Genomic DNA, 21,060 nt, shown 5'->3' on the forward strand with positions numbered 1-21,060 from the left:
CTGGATGCATGAATGTCTTCTTTTGAGAAATGTCTGTTTATATCCTTTGCCCACTTTTTGATGGGGTTGTTTTTTTCTTGTAAATTTGTTTAAGTTCCCTATAGATTCTGGATGTTAGACCTTTGTCAGATGGTAGATTGAAAAAATTTTCTTCCATCCTTTAGGTTGCCTAGGTTCACTCAGATAGTTTCTTTTGCTGATCAGAGGCTTTTTAGATTGTTAGATCCCATTTATCAATGTTGGCTTTTGTTGCAATTGCTTTTGGTGTTTTAGTCATGAAGTCTTTCCTGAATGGTATTGCCCAGGTTTTCTTCTAGGGTTTTTATGATTTTGGGTTTTACATTTAAGTCTTATTCCACATATGGCTAGCCAGTTTTCCCAGCACCATTTATTAAATAGAGAATCCTTTTCCCATTGCTTGTTTTTGTCATCTTTGTCAAAGATCAGATTGTTGTAGATGTGTGGTGTTATTTCTGAGGTCTCTGTTGTGCTCCATGGGTCTATAAATCTGTTTTGGTACCAGTACCATGCTGTTTTGGTTACTGTAGCCTTGTAGTATAGTTTGAAGTCAGGTAGTATGAGGCCTCCAGCTTTGTTCTTTTTGCTTAGGATTATCTTGGCTATGTGGGCTCTTTTTTGGTTCCTTATAAAATTTAAAGTAGTTTTTTCTAATTGTGCAATGAAAGTCAATAGTAGTTTGATGGGGATAGCATTGAATCTGTAAATTACTTTGGACAGTATGGCCATTTTCACTATATTGATTCTTCCTATCCATGAGCATGGAACTTTTTTCCATTTGTTTCTGTCCTCTCTGGTTTCCTTGAGCAGTGGTTTGTAGTTCTCCTTGAAGAGGCCCTTCACGTCCCCTGTAAGTTGTATTCCTAGGTGTTTTATTCTCTTTGTAGCAATTGTGAATGGGAGTGTATTCATGATTTGGCTCTCTGCTTGTCTATTGTTGCTGTACAGGAATCCTTGTGATTTTTGCATTGCTTTTGTATCCTGAGACTTTGCTGAAGATGCTTATTAGCTTAAGGAGTTTTGGGGCTGAGATGATGAGGTTTTCTAAATATACATTCATGTCATCTGCAAACAGAGACAATTTGACTTCTTCTTTTCCTATTTGAATACACTTTATGTCTTTCTCTTGCCTGATTGCCCTGGGCAGAACTTACATGCTGAATAAGAGTGGTGACAGAGGGCATCCTTGCCTTGTGCCAGTTTTATAAGGGAATGCTTCCAGCTTTTGCCCATTCAGTATGATATTGGCTATGGGTTTGTCATAAATAGCTCTTATTATTTTGAGATATGTTCCATCAATACCTAGTTTATTGAGAGTTTTTAGCATGAAGAGGTGTTGAACTTTATCGAGGGCCTTTTCTGCATCTATTGAGATAATCATGTGGTTTTTGTCATTGGTTCTGTTTATGTGATGGATTATGTTTATTGATTTGCATATGTTGAACCAACCTTGCATCCCAGGGATGAAGCCAACTTGATTGTGGTGGATAAGCTTTTTGATGTGCTGCTGGATTCAGTTTGCCAGTATTTTATTGAGGATATTCACATTGATGTTCATCAGGGATATTGACCTGAATTTTTCTCTTTTTGTTGTGTCTCTGCCAGGTTTTGGTATCAGGATGATGCCAGTCTCATAAAATGAGTTAAGGAGGAGTCCCTCTTTTTCTATTGTTTGGAATAGTTTTGGAAGGAATGGTACCAGCTCCTCTTCATACCTCCGGCAAAATTCGGCTGTGAATCTATCTGGTCCTGGGCTTTTTTTTGATTGGTAGGCTATTAATTACTGCCTCAATTTTAGAACTTGTTATTGGTCTATTCAGGGATTCAATTTATTCCTGGTTTAGTCTTGGGAGAGTGTATTTGTCCAGGAATTTATCCATTCCTTCTAGATTTTCTAGCTTATTTGCATAGAGGTGTTTATAGTATTCTCTGATGGTAGTTTGCATTTCTGTGCTATCAGGGGTGATATCCCCTTTATAATTTTTAAAGTGGGTTTATTTGATTCTCTCTTTTCTTCTTTATTAGTCTAGCTGAAGTCTATCTATTTTGTTAATCTTTTCAAAGAATCAGCTTCTGGAATCATTGAGTTCTTTTAAGGGTTTTTCATGTCTCTGTCTTCTTCAGTTCTGCTCTGATCTTAATTATTTCTTGTCTTCTGCTAGCTTTTTAATTTGTTTGCTCTTGCCTCTCTAGTTCTTTTAATTGTGATTTTATGGTATCAATTTCAGATATTTTCAGCTTTCTGATGTGGGCATTTAGTGCTATAAATTTCCCTCTTAACACTACTTTAGCTGTGTCCCAGAGATTCTGGTACGTTTTCTGTTTGTTCTCATTGGTTTCAAAGAACATGTTGATTTATTTCTGCCTTAATTTTGTTATTTACCCAGTAGTCATTCAGGAGCAGATTTTTCAATTCCCATGTAGTTGTGCGGTTTTTAGTGAGTTTCTTAATCTTGAGTTCTAATTTGATTGCACTCACTGTGGTCTGAGAGACTGTTTATTATGATTTCTGTTCTTTTACATTTTCTGAGGAGTGTTTTACTTCTAATTATGTGGTTGATTTTAGAATAAGTGCTACGTGACCCTGAGAAAAACGTATATTCTGTTGTTTTGGGGTAGAGAGTTCTGTAGATGTCTCCAGAGCTGAGTTCAAGTTCTGAATATCTTTGTTAGTTTTCTGTCTCATTGATCTGTCTAAAATTGGCAGTGGGGTGTTAAAGTCTCCCACTATTATTGTGTGTGAGTCTAAGTCTCTTTGTAGGTCTCTAAGAAAGTTTGATGAATCTGGGTGCTCCTGTATTGGGTGCATATATAGTTGGGATAGTTAGCTCTTCTTGTTGCATTGATACCTCTATCATTATTTAATGCCTTTCTTTGTCTTTTTTGATTTTTGTTAGTTTAAAGTCTGTTTTATCAGAGACTAGGATTGCAACCCCTGCTTTTTTTTGCTTTCCATTTGCTTGATAAATATTCCTCCATCTCTTTATTTTGAGCCTATGTGTGTCTTTGCACATGAGATGGGTCTCCTGAATACAGCACACTGATGGGTCTTGACTCCAATTTGCCATTGTGTGTCTTTTAATTGGGGCATTTAGCCCATTTACATTTAAGGTTAATATTGTTATGTGTAAATTTGATCCTGTCATCATGATGCTAGCTGATTATTTTGTGTATTAGCTGATGCAGTTTCTTCATAGTGTAATTGGTTTTTATGTTTTGGTGTGTTTTTGTGGTGGCTGGTACCGGTCTTTCTATATTTGTTCTTCCTTTGGGAGCTTTTGTAAGGCAGGCCTGGTGGTGACATAAATCCCTCCACATTTGCTTGTCTGTAAAGGATTTTATTTCTCCTTCACTTATGAAGCTTAGTTTGACTGGATACGAAATTCTGGGTTGAAAATTATTTTCTGCAGGAATGTTGAATATTGGCCCCTACTCTTTTCTGGCTTGTAGGGTTTCTGCAGAGAGATCCACTGTTAGTCTGATGGGCTTCCCTTTGTAGGTAACCTGACCTTTCTCTCTGGCTGCCCTTAACATTTTTTCCTTCATTTCAACCTTGGAGAATCTGACAATCATTTGTCTTGGTGTTGCTCTTCTCATGGAGTATCTTAGTGGTGTTCTCTGTATTTCCTGAATTTGAATGTTGGCCTGTCTTGCTAGGCTGGGGAAGTTCTCCTGGATAATATCCTGAAGAGTGTTTTCCAACTTGGTTCCATTCTCCCCATCACTTTCAGATATACCAATCCATCGTAGGTTTGGTCTTTACACATAGTCTTATATTTCTTGGAGGCTTTGTTCATTCCTTTTCATTCTTTTTTCTCTTATCTTGTTTTCACACCTCATTTTAGTAAGGTGGTCTTCAATCTCTGATATCCTGTCTTCTGCTTGATTGATTCAGCTACTGATACTTGTGTATGCTTCAAGAAGTTCTTGTGCTATGGTTTTCAGCTCTATCAGGTCATTCCTGTTCTTCTCTAAACTGGTTGTTCTAGTTAGCAGTTCCTGTAACCTTGTGTCAAGGTTCTTAGCTTCCTTGCATTGGGTTAGAACATGCTCCTTTAGCTCAGAGGAGGTTGTTATTACCCACCTTCTGAAGCTTGCTTCTGTCAATTCATCAATCTCATTCTCCGTCCAGTTTTGTGCCCTTACTGGAGAGGAGTTGTGATCATTTGGATAAGAGACTTTCTGGTTTTTGGAATTTTCAGTGTTTTTGCACTGGGTTTTCCTCATCTTCATGGATTTATCTACCTTTGATCTTTGAGGCTGATGTTTTTTGGATGGGGTTTCTGTGTGGGGGCCTTTTTTGTTGATGTTGATGTTGTTGCTTTCTGTTTGTTAGTTTTTCTTCTAACAGTCAGGCCCCTCTTCTGCAGGTCTGCTGCAGGTTGCTGGAGGTCCACTCCAGACCTACAGGGCATTCTTATGCATTCATTTGCATATGTACAAGTTTTGGTATAACATACAAATAAGTACTAAATTTTGATGGATACTTCAACATTTCCCTCCTATAGACATGAATCAATTCTTTTCAGTGCATCCTAACCAACACTGGATATTATAAATCACTTGAAAGTTTTACAAGCAGAGGCATAAAAATGATATCACAATTCATTTAATGATAAAGATGGTATCATAAAGTCCAGATCATAGTGCCTGGGTTTTGAGGTTAAAAAGAACAAATTCCTTTTAAAGTTGCAAAATTTATTTAACCATTCTGAGCATCAATTTCCTTGCCTATAAAAGGGGAAGACCAATACTCCAAGGTCATGGAATATTATAGAGTTTGAATGAGATAATGGATAAAAGTGCTTAGCAAAGTAGTTATGGTACAGCAAATTCTTGGTATATACATGTTATATATTTTTAAATTTCATATTCACCAATTAATAGAGGTTGAATATTTTTAATATTTGTATTTCTTCCTTAGGAGTTGCCTATTAATAACCCGTCTTCACTTTCCATTGGATTGATTGTCTTATTTATGAACAGGAGATACTTGTGTATTATGAATAGAAACTATTGGTGTGTCTTATCCATTGCAACAGGTTTTCAGAGCCTATCCTTATTTTTTAACTTTTTAATTATGTGTTTCAACACAAAAAGTTTGGACAGTTTGTCATGAGTTCTTGGTGGCCTATTTTTCTTAGGACATTCTTTCCTACTTACCTCAAGTTTATATGAATATTATTTTACATTTAATACAAATGAAATATATAACTGAGAACTGGGGAAGTAGTTATTTCTCCTTTTATGACTGTTAGGGAATTAACTATGTGCATGATATATTTTCTAGAGCATAGGCTTTGTGCAACCTTTGCTCCGACCTCATCAAATTGTTCACCATTTCTTGTGACTGTGAGGCATTCTGTTTGTTTCCCTGTCTCTCTCTCTCTCTCTCTCACATACACACATACACACACACGCACACTCCAACCCATACTCACACAGTTTTCTTTAAAGTTTCATCTAAATATCAGGTAATCTATGAAATATTCCCTGTTTGCAAAGCCAGGATTAGTCACTCTCTTTTCTGCTCTTCTAAATTCCTACTGTCACCTTACTCATTTGCAATTATTTCTACATATTTTCATTTCTATTAAAAAGCTACCTAACTCTGACAAGGGCCTTGGTTAATTCATATTTATATATGCAGTTTCACATAGAGATGTTGCAACACAAAACTTCACTTTGATGCATTATCCTTTTTACAAATCACTATACTTGAATTATTGATCAAAAAGTTTTTTATTTTATTATTACTATACTTTAAGTTTTAGGATACATGTGCACAATGTGCAGGTTAGTTACATATGTATACATGTGCCACGCTGGTGTGCTGCACCCATTAACTCGTCATTTAGCATTAGGTATATCTCCTAATGCTATCCCTCCCCCCTCCCCCCACCCCACAACAGTCCCCAGAGTGTGATGTTCCCCTCCCTGTGTCCATGTGTTCTCATTGTTCAATTCCCACCTATGGGTGAGAACATGCAGTATTTGGTTTTTTGTCCTTGTGATAGTTTACTGAGAATGATGATTTCCAATTTCATCCATGTCCCTATAAAGGACATGAACTCATCGTTATTATGGCTGCATAGTATTCCACGGTGTATATGTGCCACATTTTCTTAATCCAGTCTATCATTGTTGGACATTTGGGTTGGTTCCAAGTCTTTGCTATTGTGAATAGTGCTGCAATAAACATAGGTGTGCATGTGTCTTTATAGCGGCATGATTTATAGTCCTTTGGGTATATACCCAGTAATGGGATGGCTGGGTCAAATGGTATTTCTAGTTCTAGATCCCTGAGGAATCGCCACACTGACTTCCACAATGGTTGAACTAGTTTACAGTCCCACCAACAGTGTAAAAGTGTTCCTATTTCTCCACATCCTCTCCAGCACCTGTTGTTTCCTGACTTTTTAATGATCGCCATTCTAACTGGTGTGAGATGGTACCTCACTGTGGTTTTGATTTGCATTTCTCTGATGGTCAGTGATGGTGAGCATTTTTTCATGTGTTTTTTGGCTGCATAAATGTCTTCTTTTGAGAAGTATCTGTTCATGTTCTTCACCCACTTTTTGATGGGGTTGTTTGTTTTTTCTTGTAAATTTGTTTGAGTTCATTGTAGATTCTGGATATTAGCCCTTTGTCAGATGAGTAGGTTGTGAAAATTTTCTCTCATTTTATAGGTTGCCTATTCACTCTGATGGTAGTTTCTTTTGCTGTGCAGAAGCTCTTTAGTTTAATTAGATCCCATTTGTCAATGTTGGCTTTTGTTGCCATTGCTTTTGGTGTTTTAGACATGAAGTCCTTGCCCATGCCTATGTCCTGAATGGTAATGCCTACATTTTCTTCTAGGGTTTCTATGGTTTCAGGTCTAACGTTTAAGTCTTTAATCCATCTTGAATTAATTTTCGTATAAGGTGTAAGGAAGGGATCCAGTTTCAGCTTTCTACATATGGCTAGCCAGTTTTCCCAGCACCATTTATTAAATAGGGAATCCTTTCCCCATTCCTTGTTTTTCTCAGGTTTGTCAAAGATCAGATAGTTGTAGATATGTGGCATTATTTCTGAGGGCTCTGTTCTGTTCCATTGATCTATACCTCTGTTTTGGTACCAGTACCATGCTGTTTTGGTTACTGTAGCCTTGTAGTATAGTTTGAAGTCAGGTAGTGTGATGCCTCCAGCTTTGTTCTTTTGGCTTAGGATTGACTTGGCGATGCGGGCTCTTTTTTGGTTCCATATGAACTTTAAAGTAGTTTTTTCCAATTCTGTGAAGAAAGTCATTGGTAGCTTGATGGGGATGGCATTGAATCTGTAAATTACCTTGGGCAGTATGGCCATTTTCACGATATTGATTCTTCCAACCCATGAGCATGGAATGTTCTTCCATTTGTTTGTATCTTCTTTTATTTCATTGAATATTGATCAGATTTTGTCAAGAATTTTGTGATCTATGCTCGTGAGAGATATAAGGCTATAGTAGTTTCCTTTTCTTGTAATTTATTTTTCTACTCTCAAATTAGGGTAATGCTAGCCTCAGAATAAGTTGGTATGTTTCTCTACTGTTCTGTTTTTTGGAAGATGTGTGTACATATGTTTTAATTTTTTCCTTAAAAGTTTGGTAACATTAATCAGTGAAATTATCTGAGCTTCATATTTTATTTTTGGAAGGTTTTTAACTACACATTCTAGTTCTCTAATAAACTCAGGGATGCTGAAGTTACTATGCATTCTGCAGTGAGTTTTAGTCTTTATATTATTAGGAATTGGTCCATTTCACGTAAGTTATCAAATTGATGGGCATGCATTGTTTGTAATGCACTGGGGGATCATAGCTATGCCTTTTCCCTCCTTCCTGATATTGGTGTATTTGTCTTTTTAAGGTTTTTCTTACCTAGTCTTGCTAGATGTTGATAAATTCCCTGGATATTTTTTAAAAGCCAGATTTTGGACTTATTATTTTCTTTATTGTTTTTCTGTTTATTAATTTCTGTTGTAATGTTTGTCATTTCTCCCCCTCTGCTTGCTGTACATTTAATTTGCTCTTCCTTGTTTAATTTTCTGAGGTGGAAATAATGTTCTGATTTCAATTGTATGCATTTAATCATGTGTACACACATACATATGCATGTGTGTATATATATGTATATGTCACTGTATAATTTAATTTTCCCCCAAATGTGCATTTAATGCTGTAAATCTATCTCTCTAAGCACTGTTTTACTTCTAGCTCCAAATTTTTGATATGGTATTTTTTTATTTTCATGTAGCTTAAGATAATTTTATTTTTCCCTTGAGACTTTCTTTTTCATGCATAAGTTATTTAGAATTGTATTGTTTAATTCCAAATATGTGTGGATTTTCTAATGTATTTGCATTATTGATTTCTTGCTTAATTTTATTGTGGCCTGAGAATGCAAATTGTCACTTTATGGTCCAGAATTTGACCTATTTTGGTGAATGCTTCATCTTCCCTTGAAAAATATTAGTTGCTTGACTACAAAAGTGAGACATGAAGATAGAGAAAGCGTTTACCATCAAAAATATCAATCTTGGAGAACCTATAATAATGTAAATATAATCAATAATCCATAGGAGCAGAAAATATGGGAGGTAATTTTGCTTACTTTAGATACACTAAAATTGAATATTAGTATTTAAGTGAGTGCCATTATCCCTAGTATCAGGCAGAATCAGTATGTTAACCCAAGTTCATTGACTGAAAGTCCAGGGTTGTTTTTATTACAATCAAATATTTTGGTGAAATGGTAGGATGTACACTGCTCTTTGTATTGTTCAAAAAAGGGTTATATGTTCATGATGGTATTGTGTAGAATCATATTCCTAAATTCACAGTGACTAAAGTTCTAAAATTTATTAAAATACAAAAGGGAAGCTGACACATTATTCTTATCATTACAATTTCATTATAGAAGATTTCATCCTTGATTATTTATTTACTACAAAAACTCATAAAAATTTAGGATATGTAGCCTGTCTATAAAAAATAGAAAATATTTTTCTTCTTTTGGCCATTCCCTTGATGCTGTTTTGCATAAGGATTATCGACTAAGATAATTTATTTGTTTGCCCTTACGAAGAGTTCCAACTTTATTCAAAATATAACATGTAAAATCAAACAAATCTTGTTAGTCTACAATTTCAAACTTATTTGGCCCATTCACTATATAATAAACTTAACATCACTATCTCTTATATACACAAGTAAAAGCACATATACATTATTTATCATAAGGTCATATAGTGTATGAAATTAATACATAACTTTGTTACTTTCCCTTCACTCTGATTTTATTCTATGCTATTTGTAATGGCTATACATATACATATATGTATAAAATAAAAATCTTCTGCACAGGAAAGCAAACAATCTATAAGGTGGAAAGGCAACCTATGGAATTGGAGAAAGTATTTGTAAATTTTAAAACCCCGATGAAAGATTAATCTCCAAAATATAAATGAAACTTCTACAATTGAATAACAACCTTAAATTTAGGTAAACAACCCTAAATAATAACTCAATTAGAAAATGGGCAAAGGTCTTGACTATACATTTCTCCAAAACACACACACACACACACACACACACACACACACACAGATAACAAAGAAGCATTTGAAAATATCTTCAGCATCACAGTTATCAGCAAATGCATATCCAAGCAACAATGAGATACCACCTCACATCTGTTAGGATGGCTATTATCAAAAAGCAAAAGATAGTTCCTTTTGCTGTGCAGAAGCTGTTTAATTTAATTAGGTCCCACTTGTCAATTTTTGTTTTTGTTCCAATTGTTTTTGGTGTCTTCATCATTAAATCTTTGCCAGGGCCTATGCCCAAAGTGTTATTTCCTAGGTTATCCTCCAGGGTTTTTATAGTTTTAGGTTTTACATTTAAGTCTTTAATCCATCTTGCGTTGTTTTTAGTATATGGTGTAAGGAAGGGATGTGGTTTCCATCTGCATATGACTAGCCAGTTATCCCAGCACTGACCTAGCAATCCCATTATTGGGTAAATACCCAAAGGAATACAAATTGTTTTACCATAAAGATATATGCATGTGTATGCTCATTGTAGCACTATTCACAATAGCAAAGACATGGAATCAACCTAAATTCCCATCAACGTAGACTGGATGAAGAAAATGTTGTACATATACACCATGAAATACTACACAGACATAAATACAGAGCAAGATCATGTCCTTTGCAGCAACATGGGTGGAGCTGGAGGTCATTATCCTAAGCGAACTAATGCAGGAACAGAAAACCAAATACCTCGTGTTCTCACTTATAACTGGGAGCTAAACATTGAGTACACATGGATGCAAAGAAGGTAACAACAGACACCAATGCCTACTGGAGGGTAGAGGGTGGGGGGAGGGTGAGGATTGAAAAACTGCCTGTTGGGTATTATGTTTATTGCCTGGGTGACAAAATAATCTGTACACCAAGCCCCCATGAAATGCAATTCACCTATATAACAAACCTGCAGATGTACCTCTGAACCTAAAATAAATGTTTTCCTTTTAAAATAAAAGATATTGTTCATGAGAATGTGGAGAAATTAGAACTATTGTACACTGTTGTTGGGAATGGAAAACAGTGCAGTCATGGGGAAAAACATTAAAATGGAGCTATCATAAGATCCAGCAATCCCACTTCTAGGTACACATCCAAAAGAATTGAAACCAGGATCTCAAATTGATATCTGCACTCCCACGTTCAATGCATCATTGTTGATATAGCATGTATACAATCAACTCTCTTCTCTGTGTCTCCATATATTTCTATTTATATCTATATCTATATATCTATATCTATATCTAATATATATCTATCTTATGGGCCAGTGTAGACCTAAGTAGTCTTCTAAATAGCCTGTTAAAAAAGAGGCAACTAATATCGAAATAATTTTAATGGTTAATGAATGAGTTTGAATTCAATGAAAAAGTTCACCTTTTGTGGGTACATCATTTGATGTGCTTTGCCAAATATATATAGTCATGCAATTCCCCCACAATCAAGATACAAAACACTTTCATCATCCTAAAAAGTTCCCTTCGGGAACTTCTGCAGCTAATCTCTTCTGTAGCTAATTTTCTGCCTCTGGAACTACTGATCAAATATCTGTTCCCGTAGTTTAGTCTTTTCCAGAATCATATAAATGAAACCATATAGTACTTTTATATGATTATAAATCATTTGTATCTGTTTCTTTCACTTAGCATATCATTTTTAAGATTCTTGTTTTTTATGTATCAGTAGTTTATTCCGATATATGTGTAAACCAGTTTGAGATGGTCCGATGTTGCCCTGGACAGTGAACTGCTGATGTTACTGTTAAATATCTCATTGATTTTTCTAAATCACTTACAATACTCCTCTGGGATACTTTTTCTTCAGCTAAAGTAGCCTAGAGTGGTGTCTTTTATTGCTGATAATTAGTGCTTCTGTAACACTGACCCCCAGAGAAAAGTTTGTCTTTGTTTTATTTCAATAGATTCCCTTGAGTCTATAGTAAGTAAAAACGATAAAATTGCAGCATTTTATAAATGCACAATTGGTAATATAGAATATCTCTTTCTTGCAATAATTGTTTATCTTTCATCAAATAATTTCTTGATTTTAATTTTCACTTCCCAATCTTATTTTATTTCAAAGAATATATATCTATCTTGTTTGAGGCTTTGAGTGTTGTCAATCTCAATTGTAATAACAAAATTTCACAAAGTTTAAGTTACTTGGAATGAAAGATAGATGTCCATTAAAATTATTAATACCTGAGTATCAATCTTTATAGTGAGGATGAAGTTGAGGAAATGTGGAAATTCTCTACAGAAACACAATACATACACATTGCCTCTCCCCACAAAAATCATTGGTAATAAATGTGCCTATTGGATAATAAAATGTGGTCATAAAATGAGTAGAATTGTCACTAATTATGTTAGCATGCATCTCTTCCATGCACACAGAAAGAAATGAATAATAGATCCAAAAAAGGTAAGTCAACTATAATTTTAACTTAGTCTAAAATCAGAAATTAAGGCAAATGTACAGTAAGTGCAGCTCATGGAGTTAGATTTGGCTACTGAATTTTTGTGCTTTATAAATGTGTTTTAATAGTACATTAATTTTATAGTTATATACTAATGAGTGTTGTAATCTGTTTTATTCATATACTGTTGTATCAATATAATGAAGTAGACTGACGCATTTAATATAACAGAAAGGTAGTACAAACTGGGACTAAATAGAATTCTTATATGTAGAAAGGATAGAAAGTAATATTTCTTCAGGGATTTTCAATGGTGTTATAAAGAATATGGAGGAAGTAAAAAATAGCCGAAATTATGTAGTCACACTAATAAAATGATATTTCAAAAAGGTTAATTGAAAAGAAGACACAATTTTTTATTAAAATATATAACTTCTTTATTTTATCATGTTTTCATTTATTTGTCCCATAAGCTCTTAAACGACTGTTGATTTGAATATAGAAAAGTGCCAATAAAAATAATGTTAATAATATGGTGTATTCTCAATGCAAAGAAAATATCAAAACTATTGAAATGAGGATCTTTAACTATTTATTGCATCAATGCTGCCATAGTCATTGATCAGTACAGGAATTATAATTTAACCCTAAATCCTGGTTTTGAAACATCATCCTCATACTTGTTACAAAAAGACAAACTAACAGTATAATTTGTACAGATATGTTAGAAATAATAGAGAAAAAAATTTAAAATATTAATATGATTTTGTTTAAATTACAAATGCAGAGTAGAGTTCATCTGAGAGTGACAAGCTAAAATTCATATTTACCAAAAGTATATATTATTCAAGTTCTGGAAGAAACTTTGTGAGGAATATTATAAAGAGAACTAGTAGATTAGAGCAAATTTTGAATTCACCTGTGGCATGTAATTATGTGTCATCTACAATTTCAGGCTGGAGAAACCATTTGCACATGGATAAATTTAAAAAGATATATTTTTTCTGCTTTATAAATACATATATGTATATATATGTATAAATTTTGTTTTTCCCTTTCTGTGTAGATTTGATAAGGATCACAAAAGAGAAATGAAGAACAAATCAATGGAAATAGAGTTCATTCTCCTAGGATTGACAGATGACCCACAGTTGCAAATTGTGATTTTCCTGTTTCTATTTCTCAACTACACCTTGAGCCTGATGGGGAACTTAATCATCATCATCCTCACCCTGCTGGATCCCCAGCTCAAGACGCCAATGTATTTGTTTCTCCGTAATTTCTCCTTTTTGGAAATAATATTCACAACAGTGTGTATTCCTAGATTCTTGATAACCATTGTGACTAGAGACAAAACCATTTCTTATAATAATTGTGCAACTCAATTATTTTTTATCCTTTTACCAGGAGTTACTGAGTTTTACCTCCTGGCTGCCATGTCCTATGACCGCTACGTTGCCATCTGCAAACCACTGCATTATCCAATCATTATGAGCAGCAAAGTCTGCTACCAACTTGTACTTAGCTCTTGGGTAACTGGATTCTTAATCATATTTCCCCCATTGGTCATGGGACTCAAGCTGGATTTTTGTGCTTCCAAAACTATTGACCACTTTATGTGTGAAACTTCTCCTATTCTGCAGATCTCCTGCACAGATACCCATGTCCTAGAATTGACGTCTTTTACCTTAGCTGTGGTGACACTTGTGGTCACACTGGTATTAGTGATTCTCTCTTACACTTGCATTATTAAGACCATTCTGAAATTCTCTTCTGCGCAGCAAAGGAACAAAGCGTTTTCCACCTGTACTTCCCACATGATTGTTGTCTCCATGACATATGGTAGCTGTATCTTTATGTATATTAAACCATCTGCAAAAGAAAGAGTGACTGTATCCAAAGGTGTAGCTTTGCTCTATACCTCAATTGCCCCTTTACTAAATCCCTTCATTTATACTCTCAGAAACCAGCAGGTGAAAGAAGTCTTCTGGGATGTATTACAAAAGAATTGGTGTTTTTCTAAAAGACCATTTTAAGAATCTGCTACAAATTACAACTTTACCATAAAAACTGGAAAACGGCCTGGCATGGTGGCTCATGCCTGTAATCACAGCACTTTGGGAGGCTGAGGAGGGTGGTTACCTGAGACCAGCCTGGCCAACATGGTGAAACCCCGTCTCTACTTAAAAGTACAAAAATTAGCCGGGCGTGGTGGAGAGTGCCTGTAATCCCAGCTACTCAGGAGTCTGAGGCAAGAGAATAGCTTGAACTCGGGAGGTGGAGGTTGCAGTGAGCCCAGATGGTGCCACTGCACTCCAGCTTGGGCGACAAGAGCGAGACTCTGTCTCAAAAAAAAAAAAAAAAATAAATAAATAAATAAAATATTAAAAAAGTTGGATTAAGGAATCGAAGAAAGTTAGAGTGGAACTGAGCCATAAAGTTCTTCAAGAGACTATCCTATAACTGATAACTGATAAGGAAGAAAAACTGGGAAACATGTTTTATACATTTATTTTGATCATGTTCTCCCACCTAACCTGCACAATGTGCACATGTACCCTAAAACTTAAAGTATAATAATAAAAGGAAAAAAACCTTAAAAAAAAAAAGAGTTATCTCACATAGGATAGTCTCTTGAAGAACTTTATAGCTCAGTTCCACTCTTACATTATATTCTTTCTCATGAAATGTTTCACACTACTACAATCACTTTCCTCGATTCTTTAATCCAACTTTTAAATAACACCTCTTTATGGCATATCACTTTTCAGAAACCATGACTTTGAATAAAATATGCCTTGTATAAATGTAACTTGGCATATGTAATTTGATAACTAATTCACCATATATTTATTGTAATCTATGTTATTGCAGACATTGTGAGGGGTTCAATCGGTACGTTTAAGAAGCTTTCATTGTTTAAAGGACATAAACACATAAACAAAATAGGATCGTGCATTGCTTAACAATGGGGATACTTCTGAGAAATGTATCGCTAGGTGATTCTGTTGTACAAACATCCAAGTGTACTTCCAGGAACCTAGGTTGTATAGCTTACTACACACCTATGCCATATAGTATAGCCCTTGTTTCTAGGCTGCAAACTGGTACAGCATGTTACTGTACTAAATACTGTAGGCAATTGTAACACAATGGTAAGTATTTATACATCTAAGCATATCTAAACACAGAAAAGGTACAATAAAAATATGGTATTATAATATTATGGGGCCATCATTGTACATGCAGTCTGTCATTGACCAAAATGTTATTACGTGGGACATGACTGTATTGATATACAGCATCTAATTAGTGTTGTAATAAAGATCTACAAAAACATTTATGGGGCAGAGAGGATGGCTTCCATGGAATTTTGGAGATAAGGGAAGCCTTTCAAGAGAAAGTAATAATTATGCTAAAATATGCATGAGGAAAGATGACTGAGATATAAATATATGCAAATAACACAGAGGTATTAGAAAACCGCATGCATTTGGAGAATTAGTATACCTCATTATTAGAAAATGGCTTCAAGATATTCAGTTAGGTTCAGTAAAAGCTTTTCTACACACTCTGGAACACTGCGCAGATCATGCACACTTTTTATGTGTTAGTTTCTCCATATGTAAAGTGGGAGAAATGTACCCCATACCTCATTGCTCAGTAAATATATGCTATTAGAACTATTTACCACTCAATAAAAGATAGCACTTAAATTTTTGAACAATTCAAGAATGTGGTATAACTAATATTTTTGTGTGTTGATGAAAGTAAAGTCAACAATAAGTTTGAGGAGGTTGAAGGGTGAAAGCATAAAGGGCCCTGTTTGCCAGGATAGTATTTTGGACTTAAATCTATCATATCAGTAATTTTCAAAGGTTTGACTTTCAAGAATCACCCAGATCAGGAGTGTCCAATCTTTTGGCTTTCCTGGGCCACAGTGGAAGAAGAAGAATTGTCTTGGGCCACACATAAAACACACTAACACTAATGACAGCTGACGAAGTTTAAAATAATCACAAAAACATCTCACAATGTTCTAAGAAAGTTTACAAATTGATGTTGGGCCACATTCAAAGCTGTCCTGTGCCACATATGGCCCATGGGCCGTGAGTTGGACAAGCTTGACCTAGATATTTTGTAAATGTAATTTCGAGTTATCATTTTTACTGCTTCTGAGTCAGTATTTCTGGGATAGAGTTAATGTAGCCTATGTTTAATATGCACCCCAGGAGGCTGGGTGCGGTGGCTCACACTTGTAATCCCAGTACTTTGGGAGGCTGAGGTGGGTGGATCACGAGGTCAGGAGTTCAAGACCAGCCTGGCCAACATGGTGAAACCCTGTCTGTACTAAAAATACAAAAAAATTAGCTGGGCTTGGTGGTGGACACCTGTAATCCCAGCTACTCAGGAGGCTGAGGCAGATAATTGCTTGAACCCGGGAGGTGGAGGTTGCAGTGAGCTGAGATCACACCACTGCACTCCAGCCTGGGTGACAAAGTGAGACTCCCATCTCAAAAAAAAAAAAAAAAGCACCCCAGGTTATTGTAGATAACCTGCATGGTAAATGTCAAGTAAAGGCTACAATCTCATTGACATTTCCAACTAGAGAGAAGTCATTGAAAGTGTATTTAAGATGAAAAATTTAATGTTAACTTCTTGTTTTTAGGGAGATTACTCTTGGAAATGATATGGAATATGGGCTGTCTTATAATCAGGGTGCAGGTGAGGGGGCCTTTATTTTAAACTATTTATAAATTTTAAATCTTAGTGTATAAATGTGACAGTGGGACTAGAATACAGGTAAAGAGTCAAAGATATTTACAAGAAAGAAATTAGAGATTTTAATAAACTTTTGGATTGTGAGAATAATTCAATGGGAGGGTTTGGGTTTAATTCTCTATTTTCACTCCCAACCACATATACAGTAAATGATTTTAAGGAAGTTCATTTTACTCCACAGCATACAGCAATTCTGACTATTGCATTTTGGTTTTGAATTAAGATAATCCTTTCATGTCCTTCAGATAAACAATTTGCCCACAAGTTTTAATCTGATTATATTCATGCATCTGGATAAAAACAGTGTGGGGAGAGATAAGGAGAGAGAGAAAGAGGAAGAGAGTGTGAGAGAGACACAGAGGGAGAGAGAGAGAGAGAGAGATTTGATCCCAACTAAACGAGATTTATTTTTTTCAGGAGTTCTGAAACAACCTAATACTTAGACATTAATTCTTCTCATTCTGTATACAAATCTCATCTCCACTTTCTGAAAATCTAGACTATATCTTCATAATATAAAATTATAGTATCACTTGATTTTCAGTCTGAAAATATCCTTCCATGTATTCATTTATCTCTGAGGAGACTCAGGACCCATGATCTCAGATAGCTTTCCTCAGATAATGTAATTGGTTAATGGTGTAAGACTTTCATCCCCAGGACCATAATTGTGTCATTTTCATCTTTTTTTGTCATTGTCATCATTGTCATCATTATCATGATCACATATCTAAGACATTCAAATGTATGAACAGAACTGATTTATATTTCTTATTGACGTAGGAATGTTATTATCATCTTTATTCATTCTCTGGTTTCCTGTATGTAGACAAAAGCAGGCAAAAGCTATTCTTGTTTACCACAGTACTATATCAAATCTTAATTTATGTTAAATTCCTTTATTTTAATAATGCATTGCTAGCAAATTATGAAGTGATAGCTATGATATCATCTTAAGCATGTAGATGACAGTTAATAAAGTATTTTTATGGTTCTGTTTCAATCAAATAGGCACCTCGAAAATTAAGAAAAAATTAAATATTCAGTTGTAATGTTTCTAATGATTCCAAATATAACTTTTTCATATAACAAATTATCAGTTTTGAAAGGGAATGGTTATTGTACAAAATCAAAATTGCTAAGAATGAAAGCATTAATAGCAGATGATCTGTAATTCTCTCACTCTATCCTTGATGATGCATGAGGTAGTTTTGATTTAGATTAGACCTTGCAAATGCTCAGATAGAATTTACTAGTTGAAAGACAACCAGCTACTTGGGAGGCTGAGCCATGAGAATAGCTTGAATCCGGGAGGTGGAGGCTGCAGTAAGCCGAGATTGCACCACTGCACTCCAGCCTGGGTGACAGAGCAAGACCCTGTCTCAAAAAAAAAAAAAAAAAAAAAAAAGAAACTGTTAACATAGGCAATAGTACGGACGAATCTCAAAATAATTAGGCTGGGTGAAAGAAGCCTAGTCAAAAAGAATACTGCATTATTCCATTCCTATAACATTCTAGAAAATGTGATAGTAAATAGAAATGTAATCTGTAATCTACAGTGACATAAAGCAAGTAAGTGATTCCTGAAGTATAGTGACAGAGGTATAGTAAGCAGGGATACAGTGTTGCATTAGGAAACTTTTGGTAGTGCTGGATATGTTCAATATTGTACTTGCAGTGATGAGTTCAGCTTTATATAATTCTTAGAAAATATAAAATAAGGCTGGGCACTGTGGTTCACACCTGTAATCCCAGCGCTTTGGGAGGCCAAGGTGGGTAGATCATTTGAGGCCATGGGTTTGAGACCAGCCTGGGCAACATGGCAAACCCAGTCTTTACTAAAAACAGAAAAATTAGCCGGGTGTGGTAGTGCACGCCTGTAATCCCAGCTACTTCAGAGGCTGAGGCAGGAGAATCACTTGAATCTGGGAGGCGGAGGTTGCAGTTCATGCACGTTGAGATTGTGTCACTGCACTCTAGCCTGGGCAACAGAGCGAGATTCTGTCTCAAAAAAAAAAAAAAAAAAAAAAGAAAGAAAATATAAAATATTTTACACGTGTCGAAGCTTATATTATATACTTTAAATCTATGCAGTTTCTTCCATACCACCTCAATAAAGCTTTTAAAATGTGTATTGACTCAAATGAATCACTTTGCTGAATAAATACTGCATATAATAAATATGTGCTTTTTGTATATAAGACCCAATGGTTTTATAAAATTGTTATGAAAACAAATCTAGAGTTGTTCCTTATCAACATAATGTCATTAAAACCACTGGTTAATATAAGGTTTATCTCAAAGTCTTTTTCTCAATTCTAGTTCCTTTTCTACGTAGCAAATTTATGTTAAGTAATTCTGATCATGGGAAATAATGCAGTCTTCTCCTTGAGCAGCACTAGTGTGGGTCAGCACATTCAATCATTCAGCAAGCTTCCAGCCAGGAAAAGAACAATTTCTTTGTGTAGGTATTTCAACTTGGCTTCAGGATGGTAATCGTGCCACATTTTTTCTTTTCTCTATCCCACTCCTCTTGTTTCTGGTTTTAAGATCAATACTTCCAGCTCTTTGTAAGCATGACAGAAATGCATCTACTTCCAGTTGTTGGTGACAGTCTTTAGACGGGCATACAATGCCTTATATTTTGAACGTTTATAACAATTCATGAGCAAAATGAAATTCTCATTTAATATCCAAATTTGCAAGCTACTTTTATTTATTACCAAAAGTGTGATTACTAGTATTATCACTGAATGATTCCGAGACTCTTAAATTATTAAAAATGTTTTTTTTCCATGTTCTACTCCTAGAGCCCTATTTTCCATTTCTTCTGAAAGCTTCATCTTTAGGTATTTCACACCCCACTACCCCTGAAAACAACATTATTGTTTTGATGATTAAAAGAGTAATCCTGCATTGAAACACTGTATTCATTTATAAGGGTCTCACTATTAAAATTAGTTAAAGTATAACTACAGAGAATGTTAAAAAGTCTGCTTGGCTGGGCCCCATGGCTCACACCTGTAATCCCAGCACTTTGGGAGTCCGAGGCAGGTGGATTGCCTGAGGTCAGGAGTTTGAGACCAGTCTGGCCAACATGGTGAAACCCCGTCTTTACTAAAAATATACACAAAAAATTAGCCGGACGTGGTGGCGTGCGCCTGTGATCGCAGCTACTCAAGAAGCTGAGGCAGGGGAATTGTTTGAACCAGGAAGGTGGAGGTTGCACCGAGCCGAGATAGCACCACTACACTCCAGCCTGGGCGACAGGGCGAGACTCCATCTTAAAAAAAAAAAAAAAAGAAAAGAAAAGAAAAAAGAAAATAGAAAAAAAGAAGTCTGCCCATAGTCTGTAATCAGTGAAACTATAAACACTTAATCGGGGATAAATTGAATCCAAATTTGGATTCAACTGTAAAAACGGCAACCCATTTTGGCCTCCTTTTTACTGTGGAGAACTTTTTTTTGCTTATTAAGCTTTCGCTCCAACCTCACCCTTGTGTCCACACTTATTAATTTTCTTGGTTGTGAGACAATGAGCTCGGATAACACTTCAGACAACGAGACCATTGACCCTAGACCATTTCAATTTCTCCTAGCATGTCTCCAACACTGATATCACTCTGGGTAGAGCCAGTGATAGAAGCAATGATTTGATATTTCTGAAACCATGGCTTTGGTTGTTTCAAAGAAGCTACTTTGAATTCTATGTTGCCAACTGAATACCACATATGACTCTTTTTTTTCAACTTTTATTTTAGGTTTAAGGGTATATGTGCAGGTCTGTTACATGAGTGAATTGCATGTTGCTGAGGTTTGGGGTACAACTGATCCCATCACCCAGGTAGTGAGCACAGTATTTGATAGGTCATTTTTTTTTTTTTTTTTTTTGAGATGGAGTCTCGCTCTTTCGCCCAGGCCGGACTGCAGTGGCGCTCTCTCGGCTCACTGCAAGCTCCGCCTCCCGGTTTCATGCCATTCTCCTGCCTCAACCTCCTGAGTAGCTGGGACTACAGGCGCCCGCCACAACGCCAGGCTAATTTTTTATATTTTTTAGTAGAGACGGGGTTTCACCGTGTTAGCCAAGATGGTCTCGATCTCCTGACCTCGTGATCCACCCGCCCCGGCCTCCCAAAGTGCTGGGATTACAGGCGTGAGCCACCGCGCCCGGCTGATAGGTCATTTTTTAACCATCACTTCCCTTTTCCTCTCTAGTAGTCCCTAGTAGCTATTGT

General features: G+C 35.7%; 1 protein-coding gene across 1 annotated transcript; it reads left to right on the forward strand.

Annotated features, from left to right (window-relative positions):
• Positions 1 to 11,797: 11,797 nt before the first annotated feature.
• Positions 11,798 to 14,993, forward strand: LOC100991769 (olfactory receptor 6C6). The gene is made up of 2 exons (XM_003807553.4): positions 11,798 to 12,048; positions 13,110 to 14,993. Exon 2 carries the CDS (start codon positions 13,135 to 13,137, stop codon positions 14,077 to 14,079), a length of 945 nt encoding a protein of 314 aa, XP_003807601.2. The 5' UTR covers positions 11,798 to 12,048; positions 13,110 to 13,134; the 3' UTR covers positions 14,080 to 14,993.
• Positions 14,994 to 21,060: the final 6,067 nt, after the last annotated feature.

The sequence above is a fragment of the Pan paniscus genome, chromosome 10, assembly GCF_029289425.2.
Source record: "Pan paniscus chromosome 10, NHGRI_mPanPan1-v2.0_pri, whole genome shotgun sequence".
Lineage (NCBI taxonomy): Eukaryota > Metazoa > Chordata > Mammalia > Primates > Hominidae > Pan > Pan paniscus.

What these genes read in the sequence shown, in the direction of transcription:
- LOC100991769 (XM_003807553.4), top strand. Translation starts at nt 13,135, where the DNA reads ATGAAGAACAAATCAATGGAAATAGAGTTCATTCTCCTAGGATTGACA.